Source organism: Lepidothrix coronata, unplaced genomic scaffold, assembly GCF_001604755.1.
Source record: "Lepidothrix coronata isolate B3197 unplaced genomic scaffold, Lepidothrix_coronata-1.0 Scaffold43, whole genome shotgun sequence".
NCBI lineage: Eukaryota > Metazoa > Chordata > Aves > Passeriformes > Pipridae > Lepidothrix > Lepidothrix coronata.
The window spans coordinates 40902-64053 of NW_016690223.1; the positions used below are offsets into that span (position 1 = coordinate 40902).

Sequence of the window (23152 nt, forward strand, 5' to 3'; positions counted from 1 at the left end):
TGAGGAAGTCCCCGGCAGAGCAAGTACTGCAGGGGGAGAATTCAATCACTAAGGTATTTTCAGGCTGAAACACCTGGATGGTGGATTAGACTGAAATACATTCACAGAATGTGCTGAGAGGTTTCTTCCAAGCAGGAACCAATTACAGAAAAGAGGACATTTGTTTCTTTAAGTAAAAATCTAATTTTGGTCATTCTACTGGATATACAATATAGAAATTTTTCTACTTTAATAGATAGGGATGAATTCTAACTTGTGCCTGAGCCTCTCCCAGTACTAAGCAATTATTTCTCCCTTTTTCCCACCCAGAAGCCTTAGGATAGTATATAAAAAATAACAATATTCTTCTAAAAGATTTGGCTGTCAATTTGCTGAAGAGTGTCTTCTGGCTAATAGGACACAGTTCACATTCAACCTTAAAAGGCCTGTGATAGAAACTATTAAATACCCCAATTAGGAATGAGAATGAGCAGTCCCTTAGGGACCTTTGCACTCGGATGTTCTCACTGCCAGTGGAAGAATAAATAAGTGCAAAGCCTGTCACCCTAGCTAATAACTCCCAGAGACAGAGGTTACAATGACACAATGGGAGTTAGCCCATGTTTCAGTGATGTTTTGCTATTAAATCTGCCTCTCTGAAAGGCTTTTTATGACTGTGAGAAAAAAAGAGGTGTCATGCTCAAAGCATATGACCCAGCAGTCTGGGTTTTATGACAGCCAGCACTAATCAAGCACAGGAGACTTTTATTTTTTTAAAATAATGTACCAGTAGCTTTCCTTTGGAGGGGAGTATGAGCTAGAATTGACCCTTCTACAGGGAGCAGATATTTCTTGACCAGGCAAAATCCTGGACAGAATGCTGCCAGGTCCCCAGGTCCCCAGTAAACATAACAAATCATAACAAGGAGGAACCAGGAGAATGATGAAGATTCAGCACTGCAGTAGACATCACAGGGGCCAGTGAACCCATATTCCTGTTATTAGGAGCATCTTCATGCCACAGTCTTGTCCTGCTACAATTTTGATGACTGCTGGATAAGCACTCAGATTAATGTCTGATCTCTCATGATTAAAAAAAAATTTTGCATGCTTTAAACCTCGTATTTAGATAAATGTGAAAAAAAAACAAGTGTTCTAGAGGTATTTTTTAAGTGAAATTAAATTTCATACGCATTAACAGAAGATGTCATGTGCAGCAATATGGCTTCAGAGATGCAGAACATTTAAGATGAAAATTCTGCTTATGGGAGAGTCATGAAAGGAAATGATTGCTGGAGCCTGCAAGACTAGGAAGGGTGATGTTAAAAACATTTAATGTTTTTACAGGTTGGTCTACATGAATCAAAGTCAAGTAAGAAGGCAGTAGGTGTTAAAGTTGTTAATGCCAATTATTAGTTTAAGGAGTTAAGAAACAGCAATGGAGACGAATTATTTAGGGCTTTTAATGCAAAAAGAACAAATGATCTGCAGTGCTGGTTAGAGCAGCCAGTATGATGGATACACTGGGAGGTTGGTTTAGGCAAGAATGGAGAAACTCTGGTTTTCTTACAAAGTTTTCAATTCTTTACCTTCATCATATGTCTTTATTAAATTTTCAAGTAAAAAATGGAGCTGGATGTCCAAGCTGCAGCAGAAATAAATAGAAAAGCTTTTTTACAGTGTGTAGGGATTCCCACTAATTGCACCATGAGGGCAGATTTACAATCCCTAAAAAAGCCAAATCTGAGGATCTGACCCCTGCTTGAAAAAAAAAAATAATTAGAAATAACTGAAGTTATAACACTTCTTTAACACCTTTTTCATTTGCAACCCTCAAAGTGTTTTACAAACATTAATTTTGTGCAGACCCCAGGAGAGCTTCATTACTCTTCCCCGGCTCCCTATTTTACAGGTGAAAAAACAATGCAGAAGTGAAATGTCTTTCTCAGGACCACATACTGCCTGCCTTGTACCTACCAACTTCGATGCCCCTGCTCATACCACTAGATCATGCTGACAAGTTAGTGTGATAATTCCCAATGTGAAATAGTCTCCTGGAAAAGAAATGTATAACCCATTAAATATACAGCTTACTTACATTTTCTTACTTTTAAAGTACATCTTTAAATAATATGTTTTCAGTGAGCAATTTGAATAGTTCATAACATTAAATCATGCCAAGGTGTTTTTTTGCAGTCAAATCTAATGAAATTGCTGTTAACTTCAAACCAGAATTTGAGCCTGTGATTCATTGAAGGGTTTGTCACTGTCAGATTTGCAGTTAAACATATTAAAAATTGATCCACTTATATATACTTTGCTGCAGTTGAAGTTATCAAGGTTATAAATTCCGAACAGTTCCCATGCTTGTGGTGAGGAATACCAGTTTTAGGATGACAACATTCAGCATAACCTTTCTTTTTGCACTAAAAAGCATTTTCCTCCACAACCTGCATGTTTAACCTCTGAGATTTCCCCTTTACAGAACACAAAGACTTCAGTTTTCCTTGTGTTTTAGAGATCATCAAGAAGCAGTATACTTCCTTTTTCTTTTCTTCAATGAGTGACTGTCTTTGAAATCACTTTAAGTGCAAGGCATGAAATACTGCTTTGTGAGTTTACATACCTCTTCCAAAAACACTGGAAATGCCAGACTAATGCATTCAAAACAGATTGGTTTTGTGGTTGTTTTTGTATTTAGGTGTCTGATTTGGGGTGTCTGGAAAGAGCCCAATGAAAAGGATGGATTTTAAACTTCAAGTGTCTCCCCAAAGATAATATATATTTATATATGCAGTATGTGTGCCTATGCACTGAGCTCTCTGAGGAGGTGACTCTGGTCTCTTCTGTGAATGTTCTCAGCCCCCTCGAACGGAATAAAAATTCCCAGTCTTGTTTCTCCTAACTGTTCATCTCAAGCCTTCAGATCTTTCTTGGATCTATTTTTAAAACTATTTTTTTCCCTATAATATATAATCGGCACTCACCTGACAAGAGAGTTTACTCAAGACTTTGAAAAAGCTTCTTTAGGACCACATGATAATAAATTCTCCTTAATCCCAAATATATACGAGATACAGAGCAGGGCCCACAACAAGTTTTATAGAGAGCATTAGTGTCATCAGTTTAAAGAGAATTAAAAAGAAAAATAACATTGCATTCCTGAGGAAAAATCCAAGTAGTGCATAATACTAAAAGGAACCTTTCTAGAGGGAATTGCTTATGAAAGAGATTTTTAGTTCAAAATAAAGAAATCACTAGGCACTGCATTAGCATTATATTCATCAAAAAATAGTCTTCTGAAATATCAGGATCCAAAGAAGAGACCAAGTAAAAGACACAAAGGAAAGTAAGCAAGCCAAATGGAGAAACTCCATCTTGCATTTGCAGCAAAGAGTGTTTGTGATCAGATTCACAAATAAGACAGACTCTACCTGCAGTTGGGAACATTCGAAACCTGACTTATAGCTATGATCCATTACACTGCTAGATTTATTGACCACCTGCTGTGAAAACAGACCCTTTTTCACAGCAAAAGCTCAGCTCACTGTTTGCCAAGTATCTCCTGTGTTATTTTCCCCATTTCCTCGAAGACGCGATTAACCAGTGCTGCTCCATCCCTGCACGCTCACCAATCAGTGCAGTATTAATAAGATGCCAGGTGAGACAACTGAACCTCCTGGTGAGCTATTGAAAGGAAAGTGAGCTTGCTAAAAATATTTAGAGATTTATTTGATTTCTCTACATGAAGTCCTCTATAATTTATCACTTCAGCTCACACTTGTTCTGTTTTCTGCTTTGTTTTATTTTAGAAGGGGGCCTTTCTCTCCTGATATACAGTAAGCACATCAGATGTTTTGATCTATGATGGTTATCTGTGCACTCCAGTCCCTGTGTTTAGCTATTTTCCTATCTGGTACACTAGCAGGCTTCTCTGGTTGTTTTGCTGAGCACAGAGAGGCTGAGATATACATCTCAAATGTGTATGTATTGAGCAATACGGTTACAGTGTTCTCTTCTTTAGGAGTTATATTGTTCATAAATATCCAGATATGAATGGGCACAGCGCTGGGGAAAGCAGGAGATTGATTCTTATTCTTCTGAGATGCAGAAGCAGCCTGCTCTGCTTTACTAAATCACAGTAAAACAACCCCTCATATAATGGTTATTTAATTTTATCAAACAGGTCCCCTTGGAACAGGCAGGTTTTCTGTGAGAAGCTGAAAGCAAAATCAAACATGACATTTTGTGATATTCATCAAAAGCAGTTGAATGAATGAATGTCTGAAAACAAACACTAGTTTTTCCCCAATATTTCAATAGCCAGGGTTGGAGACATGACAAATTTTAGAAATAAAAAAAATCATTGGGTTTACATTGTTAACTGCTGACAAATAAAAACAATCTGTTAAATTTGTTTGAAAACTTGCGTTTGCTTAGCATTATAATGGAAAGTCTTATAAGCATAGAAACAGTCTCATGGAGCTGTTGGATGCCATGTAGTCAGTAACAGCAACTATTCTGTGTATGAAAGTCTGTCAAAATCAGTAAGGACTGCAAAGTCCGAAAGCAAAATAGGTACGGGAACATACAGGTAGTGGATGTAGTTGCCACTCAAGATGACCCAGAACTGGTTATCTCACTACATTTACTAAGAAAGGTAACAAGGCACTTTTGTTTCTGGTACTTCTAAATGAACACCAAAACTGACTACAGGACAAGTACATGGAACAGACTGGTTGATACTACAGAATAAAATTAAGTTTTTACTATAAATCAGTCTCAAAATGGCCAATCCTAGCCAGATTGAGAGGTCATTGTATATCTAGCCATCTCCTAGGTAATGTTGAAGTAGGAATAATTGATAGATTCATATGTGCCTGGGTGGAAAATTACCTGAAAATGTAAGAGGTCAGGCCTGGTATAATACAGAAGGCATGAATGATATCCAGAAAAATGTTTTGGTGAATGGCTTGAGTTATATCTCAAAAGTCTCAATGAAGTTGATGTTGTTATCTTAGGCTGAGCACTCAACAATGCTGCTCAAAATCATTAACTGTCTTTGGAGATCTTGATTTTTTAATGTGGAGAGCCATTTGCAGGTGAGGAGTTTTTTTTAAAAAAACACATTGCTGTATTACATTAAAAATACATTATATTACATTGTATTACATTTAAATACATTGATATATAGCCATGTAAGTAAATATATAAATTAATTTATTCCGTTCAAGAGAGGGCTATGGGCATGTTATATTTATCTCCACTGAGCACTGAATAAAAGCTTAAGAGCCTGTGGAAAGAAGTAAGGGCTGAGTACTCCTGAAAGATGGAAGCTTACCAGTGTTTTACTGCTCAGTCTTAGTTTCACAGGATTTAACCTCAGGCAGAGATTAAATGGCAACTTTTTACAGGTTTAGACAAACTTACTGAGCCCATTGCGTGCAACAGGGCATTTTCTTTCAAAGGTGATTTATGTCCTCTGTGTGGCTGGAGCAATAAATACTCTGCAAATTAACTCCATGCTGGCTTGTAAAACAAAATCTACATTAATCTCAACTATCAGAGACAACTATAAATCGAATGAAAGTGAAACAGGGTAAAGAGAGTTTGGAAACAAAGCTCCATCACTGGCAACACAGCCCTCAGCAGACATTTTGGCAATGTTGGCTGAGTTCAGCTGTCAGGAGGCTCCAGAGGACTGACTCTTGGGGCACCTTCAGCAAGGTTGAACATGAAGCTTCAGGTCTCCATAGGCCACATGCAAGGTCCTGGAGACCACTGTGGGGAATAATTACCTCTGCTCCAGGAAGGAGATCAGTAGGAAAGCTGAATTTTTTGTCAACGGGAGGAGGAAGGAGTAATTGGAGAGCAGGAATAGGAACATGGAGAACGTAGCAGAGTCTTTAAATTTTAACATGAGGCACATTGGTCCTCATGGGTCAATAGAACAGAGAAACTTCACCTTTTCCAGTTGATATGTATGAGTCACATGTGTTTGTACCCAATGTGTGAGTTATCCTGGCTCTATCTTTCTGCAGCCAGTGCTCTGGGAGAATCACATTATTGAAGCCTTCTATAAAACTTGTTTCCAAATTATCTTTCCTGGATGAAAGGTCAATGCTCTTCTTTTTGAGCTAGCTCTGAGGAACGTCCCCCATAACTAAACATACAGGATTTCCTACAAGCAGTGCCTCCAGCTAATGCCAATGGAGGAAGCAGGAGTTGTTTCAGATTTGAGAGCTAAAGGTAAGGAGGAGAAGGAAAGAAGTATACATAGCTGTTGTAGCTATTTCTACTGGACTATGAAGTGTGGCGAAATTCCTATAGTTTTCTTAGCCTGAATAAATATATTCATCAAGGCCCCTTTTCATCAAAGAATACTGTATGCAAGTATCTGTAGGTGCGTGGACCCTACATCCTGTAGATGATACACAGATGCGGTGTTAGGTATACACTTACAAAGCCTCCTTAATTGCAATATAAGCAAGCACCATTTGCTATCGGATTTGCAGCACTCTCATATTCTGTGCTCCAAATTAGTCTTGGGTGAATTCCATCCCCGCAGCTCACCCATTCTTCTATTACAGCTAATCCAATTACTTCAGACTCTTATCTTCCTTCCAGTGTGCACATATGCCATCTTCCTCATGGAAGTCATTCTGTAGAAAAGTTAATAAGCATATTTATGTTACAGAAGTAATGCACCAAAGTTTTTATGAGCACAGGAATTTATTATCTTTGTGGTAAGCAAAGCAACACATTGATGAACAAGATGGATGAGCAGTTTAAACAAATGAAAAGGAAGAATGAATGGATGACTGAAAAAGGCTACACCTCACCCCCAGTTCAGACTGGAAATAGCACAAAGAGCAATGTTCTTGAAAACAGATGGTTGACACTACAGAAAGCTTTTGGACTCAAAATTTCCCCCTTTCCAAAATGAAAATATGCAGAGTGCCTGTTGATGACGGAGTTTCCCAACCTGTAGGTGTCAGTAGGATCTGACAGGGCACACCAGAACTCTCTACTTGAATCAAGTCAAAGCTGAAACTTGACCTGGTTCTAACTAAAACTGGTTGTAAGGAGAGGAGAAGCAGTGTTTTTTTGCACTTGAGCTAGTTACAGAAATGAGTTTGAATTGTGAGAGACATGTTATCAGAGCTGAAGGTGCCTGGAGGCCTCTGTGTACAGGTGGCTCACTGCAGACAGGGGACCCCACTGAAGCCTCTGTGTGAAAATGCAACCACTGAGTTTGCCGGCTCACATTCCAGCAAATGCATTCTGGTGCAATTATTCTCTTTCTGCATCTGTGTGGTGTCTTATTTTCCAAACTGGCAGTGGAGAGCTCAGCTTCCAGATTCAAACACCAAAATGGGATCTAATAAGTGCTCATATGAGATGCTTGGGAAGAAGGCTGATGACTGAGTTACATTTTAAAAGATGAGAGGGGCAAGATCTGTACTAGCTGAGAGCTAATCATGTTCCAGCACCATAAAACTGGAGAGAAAAGGACTAATGCACACGCCAAACTCCATCAATGTGGCCAGGAGAGAATGTCCTGGGACTCTGGAGTTGCACCCCGGGACTGGCTCTACCTTTCCACCACCACCAGGGCCAGGGAGAAGAGGATATCAGCACCAGGTTAGCCTATAGAAGGAAAAAGGAAGGAAAAAGGGGAAAGAGAACCAGCCTGTTTGCTCTGGCACCCAAAGCAGCTCTTAGCTGTTCTAAACTGTTCTGTGTGGGACTATCAGCATAGTTGATGCTGGATTATTACAGCAAAAATGAGCATTATGAGAATATATTTAAGTGCAGGAGAAGGATAGGGTAAATCAGCATCTGGTAAAACAGCTTTATTATGAGGCAATTTTTTAACTCAAGAGTAAACATTTGTTCCCCTGAGCAAGAAGTCATCCCTCTTAAAATCCCCCATAATGAAAAGACCCATAGGATATACCATCTTCAGGACTCTATTTCCTTTCCCAGTGGGAGGACTCATTGCAAAGACATTCAAAAGGACAGTGGGGTTTTTTTATGGAAAGCAGCATGGCAGGCCCATGGAGGTCCTAACTCTTGTCGTGTCGCTACCTGAAAGCAACAAAGAATTGCTCCTGCCTGCAATATCCAGTATACAATGGCAGAATTACATTCCTATATGTCTAGGACAAATGTGTGGAGCTGGACTGTGGATTTCCAGTTCACTGGACAGTGTTCTACAGGCATGGGTACACACAGGCTGCTGCAGGCATTTCAGCTCCTCTCCCACAGCTGGGACTCAGCAGGACTGCTGCTGTCACCTGGTCAATTTTTTTAGGGGAAACCAGAAAATGGCAGCTAAGGAGCTGATTAGATAAATAACATGGTGTTTCCAAGAAAAAATAAGCTGCCCTTTGCAAACAAAGATACTTCAAAGACAGTTTGCTTATCACTTTCCCTTAATACCATATAATTTATATAATTTAATACCATATACAATTGGGTAAAATATATACCTTCTCAATGTTCTGCTCTTTAAGACTGCAAGTGCACTGGACATCCCTGCCTATTCCTTAGCATTTGACCTGGGCCATATTAAGTGAAGGCCCAATACTAGTTCATCCCTTGGCACTACAGCAATAAGGAAAAGGAAATGATATTCACATTAAACAGTCACTATAGCTTTGGATACAAAGCAAGTAAAATGGATTCACCAGTTCATAAACAGAGAAATGTTTCCTTTGGTTATGGGTTTTCTCCCTGTTCATACAGACAATTGCCAATTATTCCTGCCTATAGGTATAGAAAGATTACTCGTCACCAAGTTAACAGCAAGGTAATCCACAATTGCTTCTGTAATTCAGGTTTAGAGTTATTACAGCAGCACGAGTCAGAAGGATTAAATGAGAAGGAGGGTATGCTGAATACAGGAAAATATTAAATGCAAATTGTAATTATTCATGACTGACTCACGAAAAAAATTTGTATTCAAAATCTGTCATGATTTAAACATTGAAGAATACAATGCTTTGCATTTATGTAATGACTTTCATCAGAGGATCTCAAAATGCTTAGGTGGCACCGAGATGAATGCAAAATAATGTCAATCTTGCAGAGGGGCTTTAGGTGTGTTTCTTCTCAAATTAGCAACCAGTGGAAGGTCCTGCATTTGGGATTTGAAGCGAGGGATAAGCTAAAGGACAGAGGAAGCATCTTAAGACAGAGCCTAACAGTCAGTTAAACAAGACAAGGGGGCAGACAAAATGGTGCGAGGGGCAGTCAGCAATGAGAGACATACCACACATCAGCATGTTACTCCTCTGGGAGTGAGTGACCCCAACCAACACTGCTAAGGCTGCATGTGGCTGTGTGCTTAGGTGGACACTGTGCCAGGAGAAGCTGAAATGTGTCGTCATTAGCAAAGATCAGCTACTGCTGCCTCCATTATCTCTTCATAACACCTTGTACACTAGTTATCTTCCACCACTGCATCAGATAAATTGATGGGAAGGTTCCTCAAAACAGTGCCTCCCAGGGGTTTCCAAGACATCAGAATGAGGAAAAAAAAATTGCAAAATTAAAAAAGAAAAGGAAAAAAAAAGACACAGGCTCTTCCTCCACCTCCTGTACAGACAAGCAGAACTAACAAGCAAAGAAAAATGGAAAAAGTGAAAGCAGCATCATTCAAAACCTAGCCCACTTTGAAATAAAACCATTGTGAAAATATGGCACAAACTAATACTTGATGGTCTGGGGAACAGAAAGGGCTGACAAAGATGGATCTGATCCATCCTCTAGTCCTCAAACTGGTTTAGCCCTGTTGATCCTTACAGATGCATTTCTAATATCCTTTAAAATATCCAGTGATAGAGTACTTAAAAATATATCGAGCCTCTTTCATCTCTCTGATTATACCACAAGTAAGCAGCAAGCAAATATGTTGCATATACAAAAATACCCCAAAAATTTCCTCACTAGCTAAGAATTCTTAGTGCCAGAAAAAACATGATGTGGCTCATCACTCATCACAACAAAGACAGCATGGGAATTTTGCAGCACGTTCCTTCATCCCTTTTCATGTAGGCTGAGAAGGATGGTGGGCATTTTAAAGCAAGAGAGAGCACACCTCAGTCTGTGTGGAACAGAATGTAGGCACTGATGTTAGGGGACATGAAGATGGAAACCTTAACCACTGTCTTCCTGGAACCTCCTGAGAGCTCTCTCAGTTTCATGAGACAAAGCAAACTGCAAGATAAAGAGCACTCCAAGGTGTAAGTGCTTCGGCTGGAGGAACTGTGGACTGCCAGGCCCTGTTGAGAACTTTCTTCTTTTACCTAGTATTTGGTAGAAAACGTATTTGTTAAAACACGTATTTGTTAAGATGAAGAAGGAAAAAGAACATATCAAGGGTTTGAATGTTGCCAAAAAGATGGACTCTCAGAAACATAAAGATAATAACTGAGATTTTATTAATAAGAGATGATTTCAGAACTTATACTTTTTTTCTTAGAATTGTTGCCTAAACATATTGTTGCCTTTCCTTTATGTCTAGCTGAGAAAATTCTTTGCACTGCGTATGCCTCCAGGCCTACCTCTGCAGTGGGCCTTGCTGCCAGAAAAATGCCTTCTGACCCTAGAAAATACATAGAGGAACCCACAGTACCTCAATGTTTAAAATATTTTATAATACAGATATTTTAACTTTTGTACCAGCATTCATCTGTTCTTCAATGGCCAAGCAAGGATTGGTGCAGTTTTCAGTTCTGAAACACCTGTATGTTTGGCTGTCTTCTGTACAAGGAAGGAGACATGGTCTGTCAGGCAGTCTATGTGTGTGTGGCTCTTTGACAGCCAGTCTAAGCCACAAAGAACCATCCTCCTATCTACTGGCCTAATATAACAAGATTCTAGCAGTATCTTACCAAACACTAAGATAACCTACCACCTATGATCTGCAGGCAGATCCCAGTATATCTTCTGCAAACCAAAAAGCGTAGGCACCAATTTAGGTATCTTCTTCTCTTTCTTCAGACATTAGAGACCACACAGGATGTAAGACATGACAGCAGTGGCCAACTGGATTGGTGTGCCTCAGGGTGACTTCAGACACAGATGATGCAAAAGACTTAGAGAGATTTAACACCCTGTAAAAGTCTAGAAAACACTGACAAACTGCTGGATCTTCCTTCCCAGCTGCAAACAGAGAAGCAGTATATTGTCAGGAGAGTACAAATGTGCTGGACAGACTTGAATCAATATATTAAACAAAAGCCTGTATTATGGACCAGAAGACTTGTTGGGAGAGCTGGGAGCTGCTACCAGTAATGCCAGTGGCAGCTGTCAGTGTTTGTCCCAGAGCAGTGTTTGGTTCTCAGCATCCAGATGTTGGAAAGAAACTCTCCCCATTAACCCCAGCGCTATACGACCGCAGCAGATCTCAGTGGCAAGCTCTGCTGCTGGTGGTATCTTTGTGATAGTCCCCCACCAGCTGTGATTTATAACCAATCAATAGCTCTTGTTATGAGACAGATGGGCCCATTACAATGTGACCTGCTCAGAGTCTGGCTCTTAACTCTTAACCTCGGCTGATATAAATTATTCACCAAAATTCTGTGTTGAACATTGGCGCAACCTTGTATTTCTTTCCGTACCATTAACAAATGTCACATATTTGTCAGTGGCACAGATTATCTCATCCACCTCACCACAGTAGATGCCACGTTTGTCAAATGTGTTGTTAAAGAAACAGCAGAATGGTTCTTTACCAAAATCCACTGCTCTAGAACATATGGATCCATGAATGAAAATTGAGGCCATGTTGCTGAGAACACAGCTGCATTAGGCAGGGCACGTCTCAAGGATGAAGGACCACCGCCTCCCCAAGATCCTGCTTTATGGTGAACTTGCCACCGGCTGCCGCAAGAGAGGAGCCCCAAAGAGAAGATACAAGGACTCCCTGAAACAACATCTCAGCCTTGGCCATATTGATCAATATAACTGGTTTACTCTGGCCTCCAATCAGGAGGTCTGGAGACACACCATCTATAACACTGCTGATGCCTTTGAGAAAGCATGCAGGATCACCCTTGACGAGAAAAGACAATGCAGAAAGAATCGTGCCTTGCAGAATACACCATCTAAGGAGTCTTTCTGCTGTGCCTTTTGCAACTGATCATGCCTGTCTTGTATTAGCCTTTTTAGCCACCAATGCGCTTGCAACAAATGTGGGTAGAGCCCTTCCCAAATCTTCGTTGGCGAAGCCCAGCCATGAATGAATGAATGAGAACATATGGGTAAGTGAAGAAAAACAAAAATTACTTTGAGCGTGTTTCTGCCAGTATTTTCTTATAACAATTAATAACACCTTCATGATTTCCTCTCAGTATCCCCACAGCTTGGAACCCAGATATGAACCTAGATGGTCTATGTGCTCACAGCCACCAAGACAGGTTGGACAACCCATACCTGAGATCTGCAGACCCAGAGCTTAATAAAATCTGGTTACTAGTTTTTCAGACTAGGAATCATGTTAAATAAAAACAGAGGTAAGAAGTAAGAGAGAGGGAGAAGAAAGAGAAAGCAATGTTCTGAGAAATGGACCATCTTTCAAGCATTTTTTAATGAAACACTGTCAAATATACAGACCTGCACACAGTAGTTTTAGTCCCCAATTCAATCATACTTTTGCTAGGCATAGAAACTGCTGGACTTCTAGTTTTGGGGAATATTCTGATGCTTGGGATTCAGTAAACTGACAATCAAAATTATATCAGCCACACTAAAATATATGCAGGTTTCTCATTGAAGGGGGACTTAAAAAAAAAAAAAAAGTCAGCTAAACTGATAGTTTCGTTTTAGAAGCAATGATTCTCCATCCTTGCCTTTCATCTGGAACTACTTCGACTCCTGTACGTTCACTCAGTCCTGTCCTTGCTATCTGTTTCCATAATAGTCTTGGCAACCATGGTTCTGGTCTTATATCGTTCTTCATCCACAAGAATCTCAAAGATAGTACAGAAACACATCCTTAACAGTAGTATGGAATAAACAACAAGGTACCTTTTCAGGGCTTACTAGGGTTTGCTGAACTTTTATCACCTGACCAGTAATTTTCCAGAGAAGCAGCTACAGACCACAACTATGAGACATTTGTACTGGATTTCCCTTATAAAGCAGATGAGGAATTCCTCTCGGAAATGTGTAACCAGCCCTGTCTTTTATATTGGATCTGCAAAGGAGCCAGAGTCCAAGAGTAAATGTGAAGACAGTGTTTTCATACTGTCTTTTACACATTCAAGTAACAAGTATTTAATCTTCTGTAAAGACAGATGAGACCTAAGCAGCAATACATAATGAACGAAAAGTGATATAGCATTTAAGTGATTCCTGCAACCCGTAGTTCACTCAGGATGTAGGGACTTCATTATGATAGCCATAAGGGACTAAGAATGTAATATATTTAAGAAGTAGTAATATGTTGTGTAAGCAATTGATAAAGCTGAAAAAACCAGACATACTTGGGACATACAAGCTCTTCCTTACATCTAGGACTCTTCTGGACACTTTAATCCCACACGTTTTATCTTTATAAACAAAGAGTAGGGATACTGCTGAGCAAATCCATTTGCTGAAGAGAACAAAATGTGAGAAACTACTGAAAGTGAGTAAGCAGGAGGCCTGTTTATCACCGAATGCAGCATCTCAGAGCTAGAAAACTGAAAAGACAAGAAAAGGCTTACATGATGTATAGCCACAGCTTTTTTGCCCATGAATCTGCCATGTCCTGTAATTTCAAGTGATGGAGTACAAGCTAAAGACTACATGATGGAGTTCTCCAACATTGGTCCTATTCACTCCTCACCTAAACTGACATGGAACCATCGATTTTGATTAAGATATTCCTGATCTATGGCAAAGAAAAGGAAACACCCTGCTTTTGTTTTCCAGATGCAGTGCAGTAGCCCATTTTTATGTGAGAGAAAACTTGAAGAGCACTTACTGAAATTTGGACACTAATGAAACTTAAAACTCATTTCCAGTCCTTGAGTATAATGAAAATCAAAGAATCAGATGTTACAACAATTTATTCTAAATATCCTCAAAGTTAGGAATCAAATTTGAAATGATCAAATCTTCCAAAAATCAAATCTATTCTTTGCATGGTCCTCAGTTTTATCAAATAATTGGGATCATCAAGAAGAATCCTATCCCCTCCCTGGGAACTGATGATGGTGTTTGGAGAAATGCAAATTCCTCCACTGTTTCGGACACTGTGACCTTTATTGATTTCTGATCTTCTAAAACCTTCCCAATAAGGTGTGGATTTCTGGCAGAGACTTTCAGTCTAAAAACAATAAATTTGTTTTCCACATGTTGAAAGCACTGCTTTAGATATATGGAGCAATAAAAATATATTTTAAAAATAGCAACAAAAATATTTTCAGTGCAAGCCAAAGTGATGCTGTACATTTACTTGCTTGCTGATGGTTTTCTAGACTGAACCCCAAAAATTCATCTGAGACAGACCATGCTTTCAGGCTGCAGAAGGCTTTGAAAATTCAGTGCTGAAATATTTTCTGTTTATGTTTTGGCTAGCATTTCACCAGGTCGGACATTCTTCTTCAGTTCATTGACGCAGATCCAGAAATGTCATTAGGAAAAAAAGCTTAAGTGGATTCTTCCTAGGCCTGACTGACCACAGAGCCTGAGAAGAGGTCGCCTTCACTTCCTCTGCCACTAGCTCCAGCTAAAACTCTACTCTGATGTTTCGGAAGACATAGGGACAAAGCTTGCCTAAAGTCAGACTGGGAATATCTGTTGATTTTAATAAAGTTTTGACAAGTCAACCTCGAAGGGAACCTACTCCTGTGCCCTCTGAACACTTGAATTCATGCTGTAACTCCATCAATACCAACAAAATAAATAGCCTCCTAAAGTCTATTATAACCATTATGGCTACTTAGATTAAAGGAGTACAGTAATATTTGTTTGTACAGGTAATCAGTGCAGCAGTCCTTACTAATGTTTCCTGAGTAGCTGTTGCACTGGAGTGTTAATAACAATTTTTTCAATTATCAGCAATTGTTTTGAAAAAAAGCCGCAAAGTAAACAACATAAATACTCCTTTGGTAATCAAACCAAAGATGAAAAGGAAAAAGTAATGGTCATCATTCTATCAAGTGTTAATATTCAACTTAAAGCTTAAAAAAACCTGCTTGAATGATGCTATTTGTGCAGTCTTTTTCTGAAAACAAATAAAAAAACCCTTTTAAAATAGCTGAAGTTATTATTTTGAGCTGTAACACTTATTTTTAACACACTTTTCATCTCCAGAGCACTGAGCCAGAGCATGGACCTTTGCTGATCACACCAGCAAAGGAACTGATATTGGTCATGATTTCTGTGATGTGCTAAAAACATTTTGGAGGACAGGACCCTGTTACTACTTTTCCCACCAAACACAATACAACTTTCAGGTAGCTAGATCTGGTCATGCTGGTTTTGACAGGCAGGGAACCTGGTGTAGGTAATTTTAAAAATATGCCCAAGGTGGCAGGGAAGCTGTGGCTGGTAGTGGTAATCAGGAAATCCTGGTTCTGGTTCAGGGATGGTAGCCCTAGCCATTATCCTGCTCAACACTTCAGTAGTGTGACTGCTACAAACAAATCATTCTGTTCTTGCACACACCAGTCCTGGTGCTACAAAATACTTAACGCGTTATTAAGCAAAACATATTTCAAGCCTGTCATTGATTCAGGGCCTACAGTCTTGCAAGCATTACATCATTTATCTTCCTTGTAAGTGGGGAAAATTCCTGGACTCTATTTTCTCTCCATAGAAACTACAGAAGAGAAGCCAATGTAATTAATTAAAAGCACTGGTGTCATGTGGACAAGAACAGGGCACATATTCAGCCCTTTCTTTAGCCATTCAGACTAATGGCAAATATGCCTGTATGTGGACCACATGACTGGGTCCAAAGGATGGATTTAATATATCTGCAGACCAATCATTTTCCCAAGGGAATTGTCAATTACCAGAGTGAAACAGAAAGGATGCTGATTACCTGGGCTAAACTCTGCTCTTTTTTGTGTCAGAACAATATCCCTGATTGCACTTGCTTCTATGCGACGGGGTTGAGTTTGGCTCTGTCTACTCAGTTCCCTGGGTTGTCTTGGAACCACAGAAACAGTGCTTTGAGACGGACAAATAGCTACTTGGACAATTGCTAATGGCAGGCAAATCCACAGTTCTTCAGACATTAAGGCTTTGTAAATACTGAAAGAAAATAAATCTGTGTTGTATTTTTTTGGCGTACAATGCCTAAAGCCTTATCTCTCATTCTGTCAAGAACCAAGAACTATGTATACAGATGGTGCAATTTATTATGTTCTGTACTGTGACCAAGTGCTGAAATACCTTCAGGAAATCACCAGAAAGCCTGAAAAGCTTTGCTGTCTCTTGTGACTCCAGCTCACTAAAACTATAATTGAATGAGCACAATATATTAAGCCCTGTGTATTACACAGTAGGCTTACAGAAAAGGACACCATCTTTTTCAGCATCATTACAGAAAATATATTTGCTGTACAATTACTGCCCACAGTGTCTCTACCTCTCAGTATTCTGCCCTTACAAAACCACAAGGAGGGATTTACAATAAATGTCTAGGTTCAATGAGTCTACCTCAACTCAGGTGTAACACCATTACATTCCAGTATGCTGTTCTCATTTGTAAGATGCTGCTGGGCCTTATAGTCCTGACATTTAAACCAGCACCTGTTGGGGCTGAAATGAATGGAGATGGCAGTGTAACAGTGGTATGAAAAGAAAATTTTAGCTGTGTATCAGCTGAGAAATTAATGTATTTCCATTCCCACTTCTCTGAGCAGATTTTTATGAAACTGATTATTAAACTTGACTCAGTGGGTGCAAGAAATACAAAGAAAAACTAAATTCAGTATCCTCAAACCTATTCATCTCAGGATACGAAATATAAACCCTGTGTCCAATATTTTGTTCAAACCCATGTGCTTACTGCATTCGAAACATTGAAAACAGGACTCCTGTGCCATTGACCCAACAACAGACGTTTGATGGTCATTCTGATACCCACAAAGCCCAACTTCCAGCAACGGCCACCATTCACACAGCAGTTGTTTTGCTCGTTTACTGCTTCACTGAAAGCAAAAACCACCTTCATTCTTGATTGTCTACTGTTTCCTTCTTGTGGGGAAGCCGGGTTGCGGTGCCTTGCTATTGTGGGGGGGGGGGCGGGGAGCGGGGAAGGGGAAGGTGGTCTATCCACTTCCCCGCGAGCACTGTTACACATTTCCGCGTGCTTTCTCAGAACATAGAAACACAAATGCCATGAAGCGTCTTCCCTATTACATCCCAGAGACACTGGGCTGACCCAGCCCCAGCTCCTGCCTGTCGCAGGACAAGCCCTTGTATCACTCGTGAGCGAAGGGGGGAACACCAACAACCAGCAACCCCAAAACCACCTGTCCGCAATTCTGGATGAGGCTCCTCCAGGACTGGGGGTGCCGGTTGATTCCGCGCTTTCCCCTTGGCTCGGTCCCGCTCTCGGCTGCGGGGAGGGCGCGGTGGGCGGGTGCGGCGCTTCCCGGCTGCCGGAGGTGCCCGAGCTTCCCGGGGGCCGCCCCCGCCTGGGCTGAGCGGAGGGCAGCCGCCGGGAGGAGCCCGGGCGGGGAGGGAGAGACGAGGGGAGCCGTGCGCGGAAGGGACTGCCTTGATGGGCTTGAAAAATCACTGCAGCAGCAGCGGCGGCGCCGGCGGACAGGGGGGAGATGCAATCCCCGGGCTGCGCGGCCGCGCCGCTCCCCTCGCCTCGCCTCTCCCCTCAGGCTCCGGCCCCGGCCCTGCCCCTTTTCCCCTGCGCCCGGCTCCAAACTTTTTCCGCCGCCCGCTCACCCCCTCGGGTGTGAGGGAGCCCCGGGCTCAGCGGTGAGCGCCGGCCGGGGAGCCCCCGGCACGGGCAGGCTGCCGGCGGCTACGGCCAGAGCATCCCGTGGAGGGGGAGCCGGCGGGGCGGGCGGGGAGGGAGGTGGGCAGGGCGGGGGTGGAGGCGCGTCTCCCTGCTGAGGGAGCTGGGACTTGAAGGGCTCTGGGTTTTCCCGACCACTCTTTCCCCTCCCCACCCGCCCATCTCCCTGCCTCCCTCCCCCCCCTCCTTCCCTCCCGCCTTCCCTCCCTCCCCTCCAGAATTAAAGTTGGGACAGTCGCGCTCCGGGCATGGGTGCGAGCCAACGCCTCTGCCGCCGGCTCGCTCTGCTCCCTCCCCAGGTCGCCCGGAGCCCGCGCCCCCGCCCACCCGCCCAGGAGGGATGCTGCTCCGGCAGCTGCTGGGGCTGCTCCGCTGCTGCTGGCCCTCCCTGCTGCTACACTGTGCCCTCCACCCGCTCTGGGGGTCCCTCCAGGTAGGGTCGCCCTAGCCCGCTCGCAGCTGCGGGGCGACGGGGGCGGCGGGCCGGGGCCGGGGCGGGGGCAGAGCGGGGGCGCGGGCAGAGCCCCTCCGGCACCCCCGGCACTGCGGGAGGAGGCCGTGGCGGCCCCCGATCGGGGTGAGCTGTTGCTCTCAGGGGCGCGGGCCCCGCTCGCTGGGCGCTGCGGGACGGCGAGTGTGCGGGACGGGCGGCCGGGGACAGCCCCGAAGCGCCGAACTCGGTCCGAGAGCGGTCGGTCCGAGCAGGATGGAGTTGACTTTCTTCGGCGCGCTGGCGGCCGGAGGGATGGAAAGCGCATTTTGCTGTAGGTGGCAAGATGCACGGAAAGAGGCAGTGGCGGAGCGGAGACCCGGCGGTCATGCCTTGCCGTGGGTTTTCGGTGTTGATTGCGAATTGAGGATTCTGTGGGTTAAGGGCTGAATCAGCTTTTGCCAACTCCGACGCGGTGGTGTTTTGTGACCTTGATTGTAATGTGAGGTGACCAGCAAGAGAGACTGGGAGAAACTGGTATACAGTGAGGGAGAGCGCCCATCCAGTTTGGAGACTCAGAACAGCAGCAAAGCTCAAACTCAAATGCGTCACTTCGATATTTTAAAGTTTATTTATCATATATGTCTTCAGAGAAGTGATGATGGGCCAGCCAAGTGCCGTTCAAGAACTGACCAATTACAGTTTCTTTCTTGGAGAAAATATAGTGGAGACTCCACATCTTTTACTCCCTGATCTAAACTTAGTGACTCCCAAGAGATTAAAGAGAGATGTTGTTTGTTTTAGCATCTTGTCTCTTGCCATGAATGACAAAGAGGATTTGTGCTCCTTACGAATTAAAATGAACAGAAATACAACAAAAACAACCCAATTCCCCTGTCATAGAAATCCCTGCCAGTGCTACCTTCCTGCTGTCCTGCTTAAGTATTCAGGTAGCTGAGCTTAAGTTAAAACTATAACTGCGTTTTTCAGGGAAGCATAGTTGGGTGAAAAGAGATGCCTCGTGCAACCTCTCTCCTGTAGTCAGTCAGTCAATCAAATAGAAAAAAAAACTTGCATAAACATCTTTCTGGCAAACTACTCAAATAATCTAAGATAATCTTTCAAAAATAATTATGTTTATAAAAATTGAAACAGGCTCTCAGAAATGCAAAAGCCAAGGAGCGCAAGCTTTCCTTGCTGTAATTTGGAAGTTTTGTTGTCCCATTCATCAACTGTACTTCTGCTATTGCCTGCTGTTCTGTCAAAGAGCAAGCGATAAAGCTGCTCAAGCTTTTGTCCAGTTCTTCCAAAACTAGGCTTAATCTAGGGCTCCTATCAGCAGGTACCAATGGGAAGGGCAGGTGTGGAATCCTCACCTGCATGCCAGCCTTCCGTCCTTCCTGTGACTGAAACTCCTTCATCTTTGAACCCCTCCCATGACTCCCTTCCCCATGTTGAGTCATAATCCTTGCTGTTTATCTTCAAAGTCTCACAAGCCATGTTCTCCTTGACTAATTCTGTAATGTCGCATCGTGTCGCTCCCCTGCCCCTGCTCCATCTATAGCAGCCGTCATGTTTTCTCACGTCTCTTCTCCCAGCCCCTTTTCACCCATTCGTCTGTGCAATGACTTATGTGTGGCATTGCCTTCCCTCCCACCTCTTTGCATTCCCTCCCTAGGCCCTGCCTTGTGACACTTAAGGGAATCAGTCAGATGCTAATCAAAGGAGAAGCATTTATTTTATTAAAAGCAAAACCAAAACAAACCTCACAATTTTTTCTCATTAGCCTCATAGCCAGCTCTGTGACAAGAAGGATGGGATGATTCTGTCTGATGCTTTTGACATAATTTAAAAAACAGAGCAGTAAGGGTCATGATAAATAGCAGGGTCACATTTTTTCTGGTTTCATAAACATGGATCTGGATTAACTCTGATGTGAATTACACAGAGCTGTCCTGGGATTTATGCAGTAGTGTTGAGATCTCATCTCTGTAGGCTGCTTCCAAGAGACAAAGCTCTTGCTACATCAGGAGGCTTTTAGAGGTCCCTGTGCCTTTTCAGTCAACTGCAGTTTTCTTTTAAAGCTTTCCTCCTTTTACCCTATTAAAAAAGTCACAAGAGGGCCACCCTCCAGGGAGTGTATTAATCCTGTTTTCCCATCCCACTCTGTAGAACATGCTTGTGGACTGCTGCAATCACATGGGACTCTGAAATACTAAAGAGCTCTGGCCACATGCAGGCGGCCCCCGATCGGGGTGAGCTGTTCCTCTACTTTATGTAAAGCAGGACTAGGACCACTCTTTCTAAAGGAGATTTTGGATTAAAGAGAAATATCCTACAGGTACAAACTTCAACAGAGACTGCAAAAGGAAACCACCAGTTACCACTTTCTGTTTGTTTTTCCCTGGACATTTGTGGATCAGATTTTCATTTCCATAAATATTTTAAAACATTTGTCCTTTTTGCAAAACATGTTTGCATGAAATGCAAAAATCCATAAAGTCAAGTCTACATATTTTCAGAGCAGAGAAAAAAAAAATGCATCAGCTTGAAGTCCAGGCAACACGTCTAGACTGGCCAGCTGCTGAGTGTGTTTTAAGAAAGCCTCATGCCAAACAAACAACCAAGTTTAAGACAGGCCATGGCTTCTCCAGCACCCAGACAAATGGCTGGAAGGTGCAGAGGTAACAGCTAGGGAGCAAGCCCTGGGGGGTCCATTTCCAGAAGTGAACCCTTGCCAAGGCAACCTCTGTGCTACAAACTGCCTGGCAGCCTGTTGGGTTTCTAGTTACACATGAACCTGCAAAGGGCTTCCAAAGCCATTCTGGGACCATGAAAGTGTCCAGCAGAACAAGCAAGCAGTAAAGTTTGAGGCCAGATTCAATTAGCAGATCTGGCCAGAAAAAGATTAGGGTCTTTCAACATGCCTTTTTCTCCTGCCACATGCTGTAAAAACTTACCTTGAATTTCAGACAGTAAGAAAGAAACATGAAGTATTATTTTATCATCTTTTGCCAGAGCAAGATTGCATATTTTTTAGTGATTTGTTCTGCTTACCTTTAGGAGACACAAGTAACAGCCTTCATTTCTTTCATAAGAAGACTAATAGACATCAACAGGGGGATTTTTTTTTCCTTGAAAAGAGTCCAAATGTCTTTCTTTTTTTTCCTAATTCTATTTTGCTACTGTTATCTACTGTTTTATGTTACTGTTGCTATTCTGTCTTCTTGCAGCAGTACTTGGCTATTTGTCTCCTCTTCGAGGCCCTCAACCTCTATTTGAGTCTTTCCTTTTCCTGCCAGATTTCAGCCAACTTACAATATCTTTGTTATTGAAAACTAACCATCTAAGAGAAACCCCTGCAAGGTAATATCTGTGTTCCTACAGGTATCTTCTAACAATCAGACATTTTACTCAGTGACAAGAGAAGGGAAACAAATAGGTGATAAAGCCTCTGCTTTTAAATGTCAATTCTTCCACGATTCTTTAAAAATGATCATACGGAATTTTGCTAAAGGTGCAGGCTCAGATATTAAGAGACAAAGGAACTTTTTTTTTTTTCCCCAAAAGTAATATTTTCAAAGTAGACAGGAGCAAGGAGTGGCTGGTCATGTATAGGGTTAATATTGTCTGCAAAGTAATTGAGAAAATTATCCAGTGGTTTCTGAGGACACTATTACCAGGCTAGGGTAGGAGAGACTCCGGGGATTTAAAAGCAGTCAATAGCTCTAAAAAAAAAGACAGAGCAAGCTTTTGGTTCATGTTCATATTAGGTTAGAGCAATAAGTCAATGTAGCTTTGCCATACCAGTACTGTCTTCAGACTTACATACACAAAGCTGCTTCTGGTTTGCAAACAAAGCTGGCTCCAAGTCTGCTCAATGTTATTCTGCCCTGTGTCTATCTTCTCCCATCACACTGGCTCATGTGAGACTGTAGTGAGCTCATAGGATTCAATAACAAAGGATCTAGTTAGGGGACAGTAGTTATAGCTAGGAGTTAATAGTTGCTTCCTGATCAGTTGCTGGGACCAGTGGAGAGATGGTACCCCACCTCCTTCCATCAGCACAGTAAACATTGTCACACCCATTCAACAAGGTATGCCACAGCCACTGCATGGAGTGGATGCTTTTCTCATGGGGCTCTTCTTGGGAGCGTGCCTAGCACCCCAATGCCACGTGTGAACAGTGTTGCAAGAGCTGAGGCAGTATGGAGGATATTCTGCTGCCTGGGATCACTTACTTTAAAAATAAATAAACCTGCTTAGCAGACAGATTTATTACCAGTCATGAGGGATTATGCAGCCGAGTCACTTTGATTCATTAGGCCGTTCAGAGAGTTTGTGTAAGTTCCTGGAAGCTGTCTGAGATGGTCTTTAACCGTCCTCTTACTGTTACCTGATGGTGAAGGGGAAACTTGGAAAGCACTTGTGCTGAATTTGTTTTTCCCTATGTTTGGTAATAGATTTCGACAAGCTGTTTAAAGAACTGAGCCTTCTGCCTTATGCTGTGCTGAGCTGTCCTTCCGACTCAGCTACATGTAGACTTTTCTATTCTTTCCTCCTTCCCTCCCTATAATATTTAATCAACAAAGCCCTACCTCCATTTCCCTGAGGCCAGAGTAATGCGTCTTTCTGCATTTAGAAACCTCCTACGCATGTGAACGTGTCCTTTGTGCAGTGATGTTGTTTTAATTAGCCACATCTCTCTTTTTGGCCAGAAATATAAAATGACTGTGCACAGCTTTCCTGCAGCTAAG

The 23152-nt window shown here is 42.2% G+C and overlaps 1 protein-coding gene and 1 long non-coding RNA gene across 5 annotated transcripts in view; both read left to right on the top strand.

Annotated features, from left to right (window-relative positions):
• LOC108496831 overlaps positions 1–15504 on the top strand; it is a 40385-nt gene extending 24881 nt beyond the window's left edge. Inside the window, exon 4 of one of the 2 annotated variants that reach the window (XR_001874604.1) lies at positions 14554–15504. This is a non-coding gene — a long non-coding RNA (uncharacterized LOC108496831). Of the gene's footprint in view, positions 1–1891; positions 2045–14553 lie in introns of those variants that run through there. The other variant, XR_001874603.1, reaches the window with a different exon arrangement.
• Positions 15505–17686: 2182 nt separating this feature from the next.
• The window catches only part of PRIMA1 (proline rich membrane anchor 1), a 55002-nt gene continuing 49536 nt past the window's right edge, over positions 17687–23152 (top strand). Inside the window, exons 1-2 of one of the 3 annotated variants that reach the window (XM_017813921.1) lie at positions 17687–17925; positions 18265–18398. In XM_017813921.1, the coding sequence (XP_017669410.1) occupies positions 18306–18398 (93 nt within the window). In that variant the 5' untranslated portion in view covers positions 17687–17925; positions 18265–18305. Of the gene's footprint in view, positions 17926–18193; positions 18399–23152 lie in introns of those variants that run through there. The other 2 variants (XM_017813922.1, XM_017813920.1) reach the window with 2 other exon arrangements.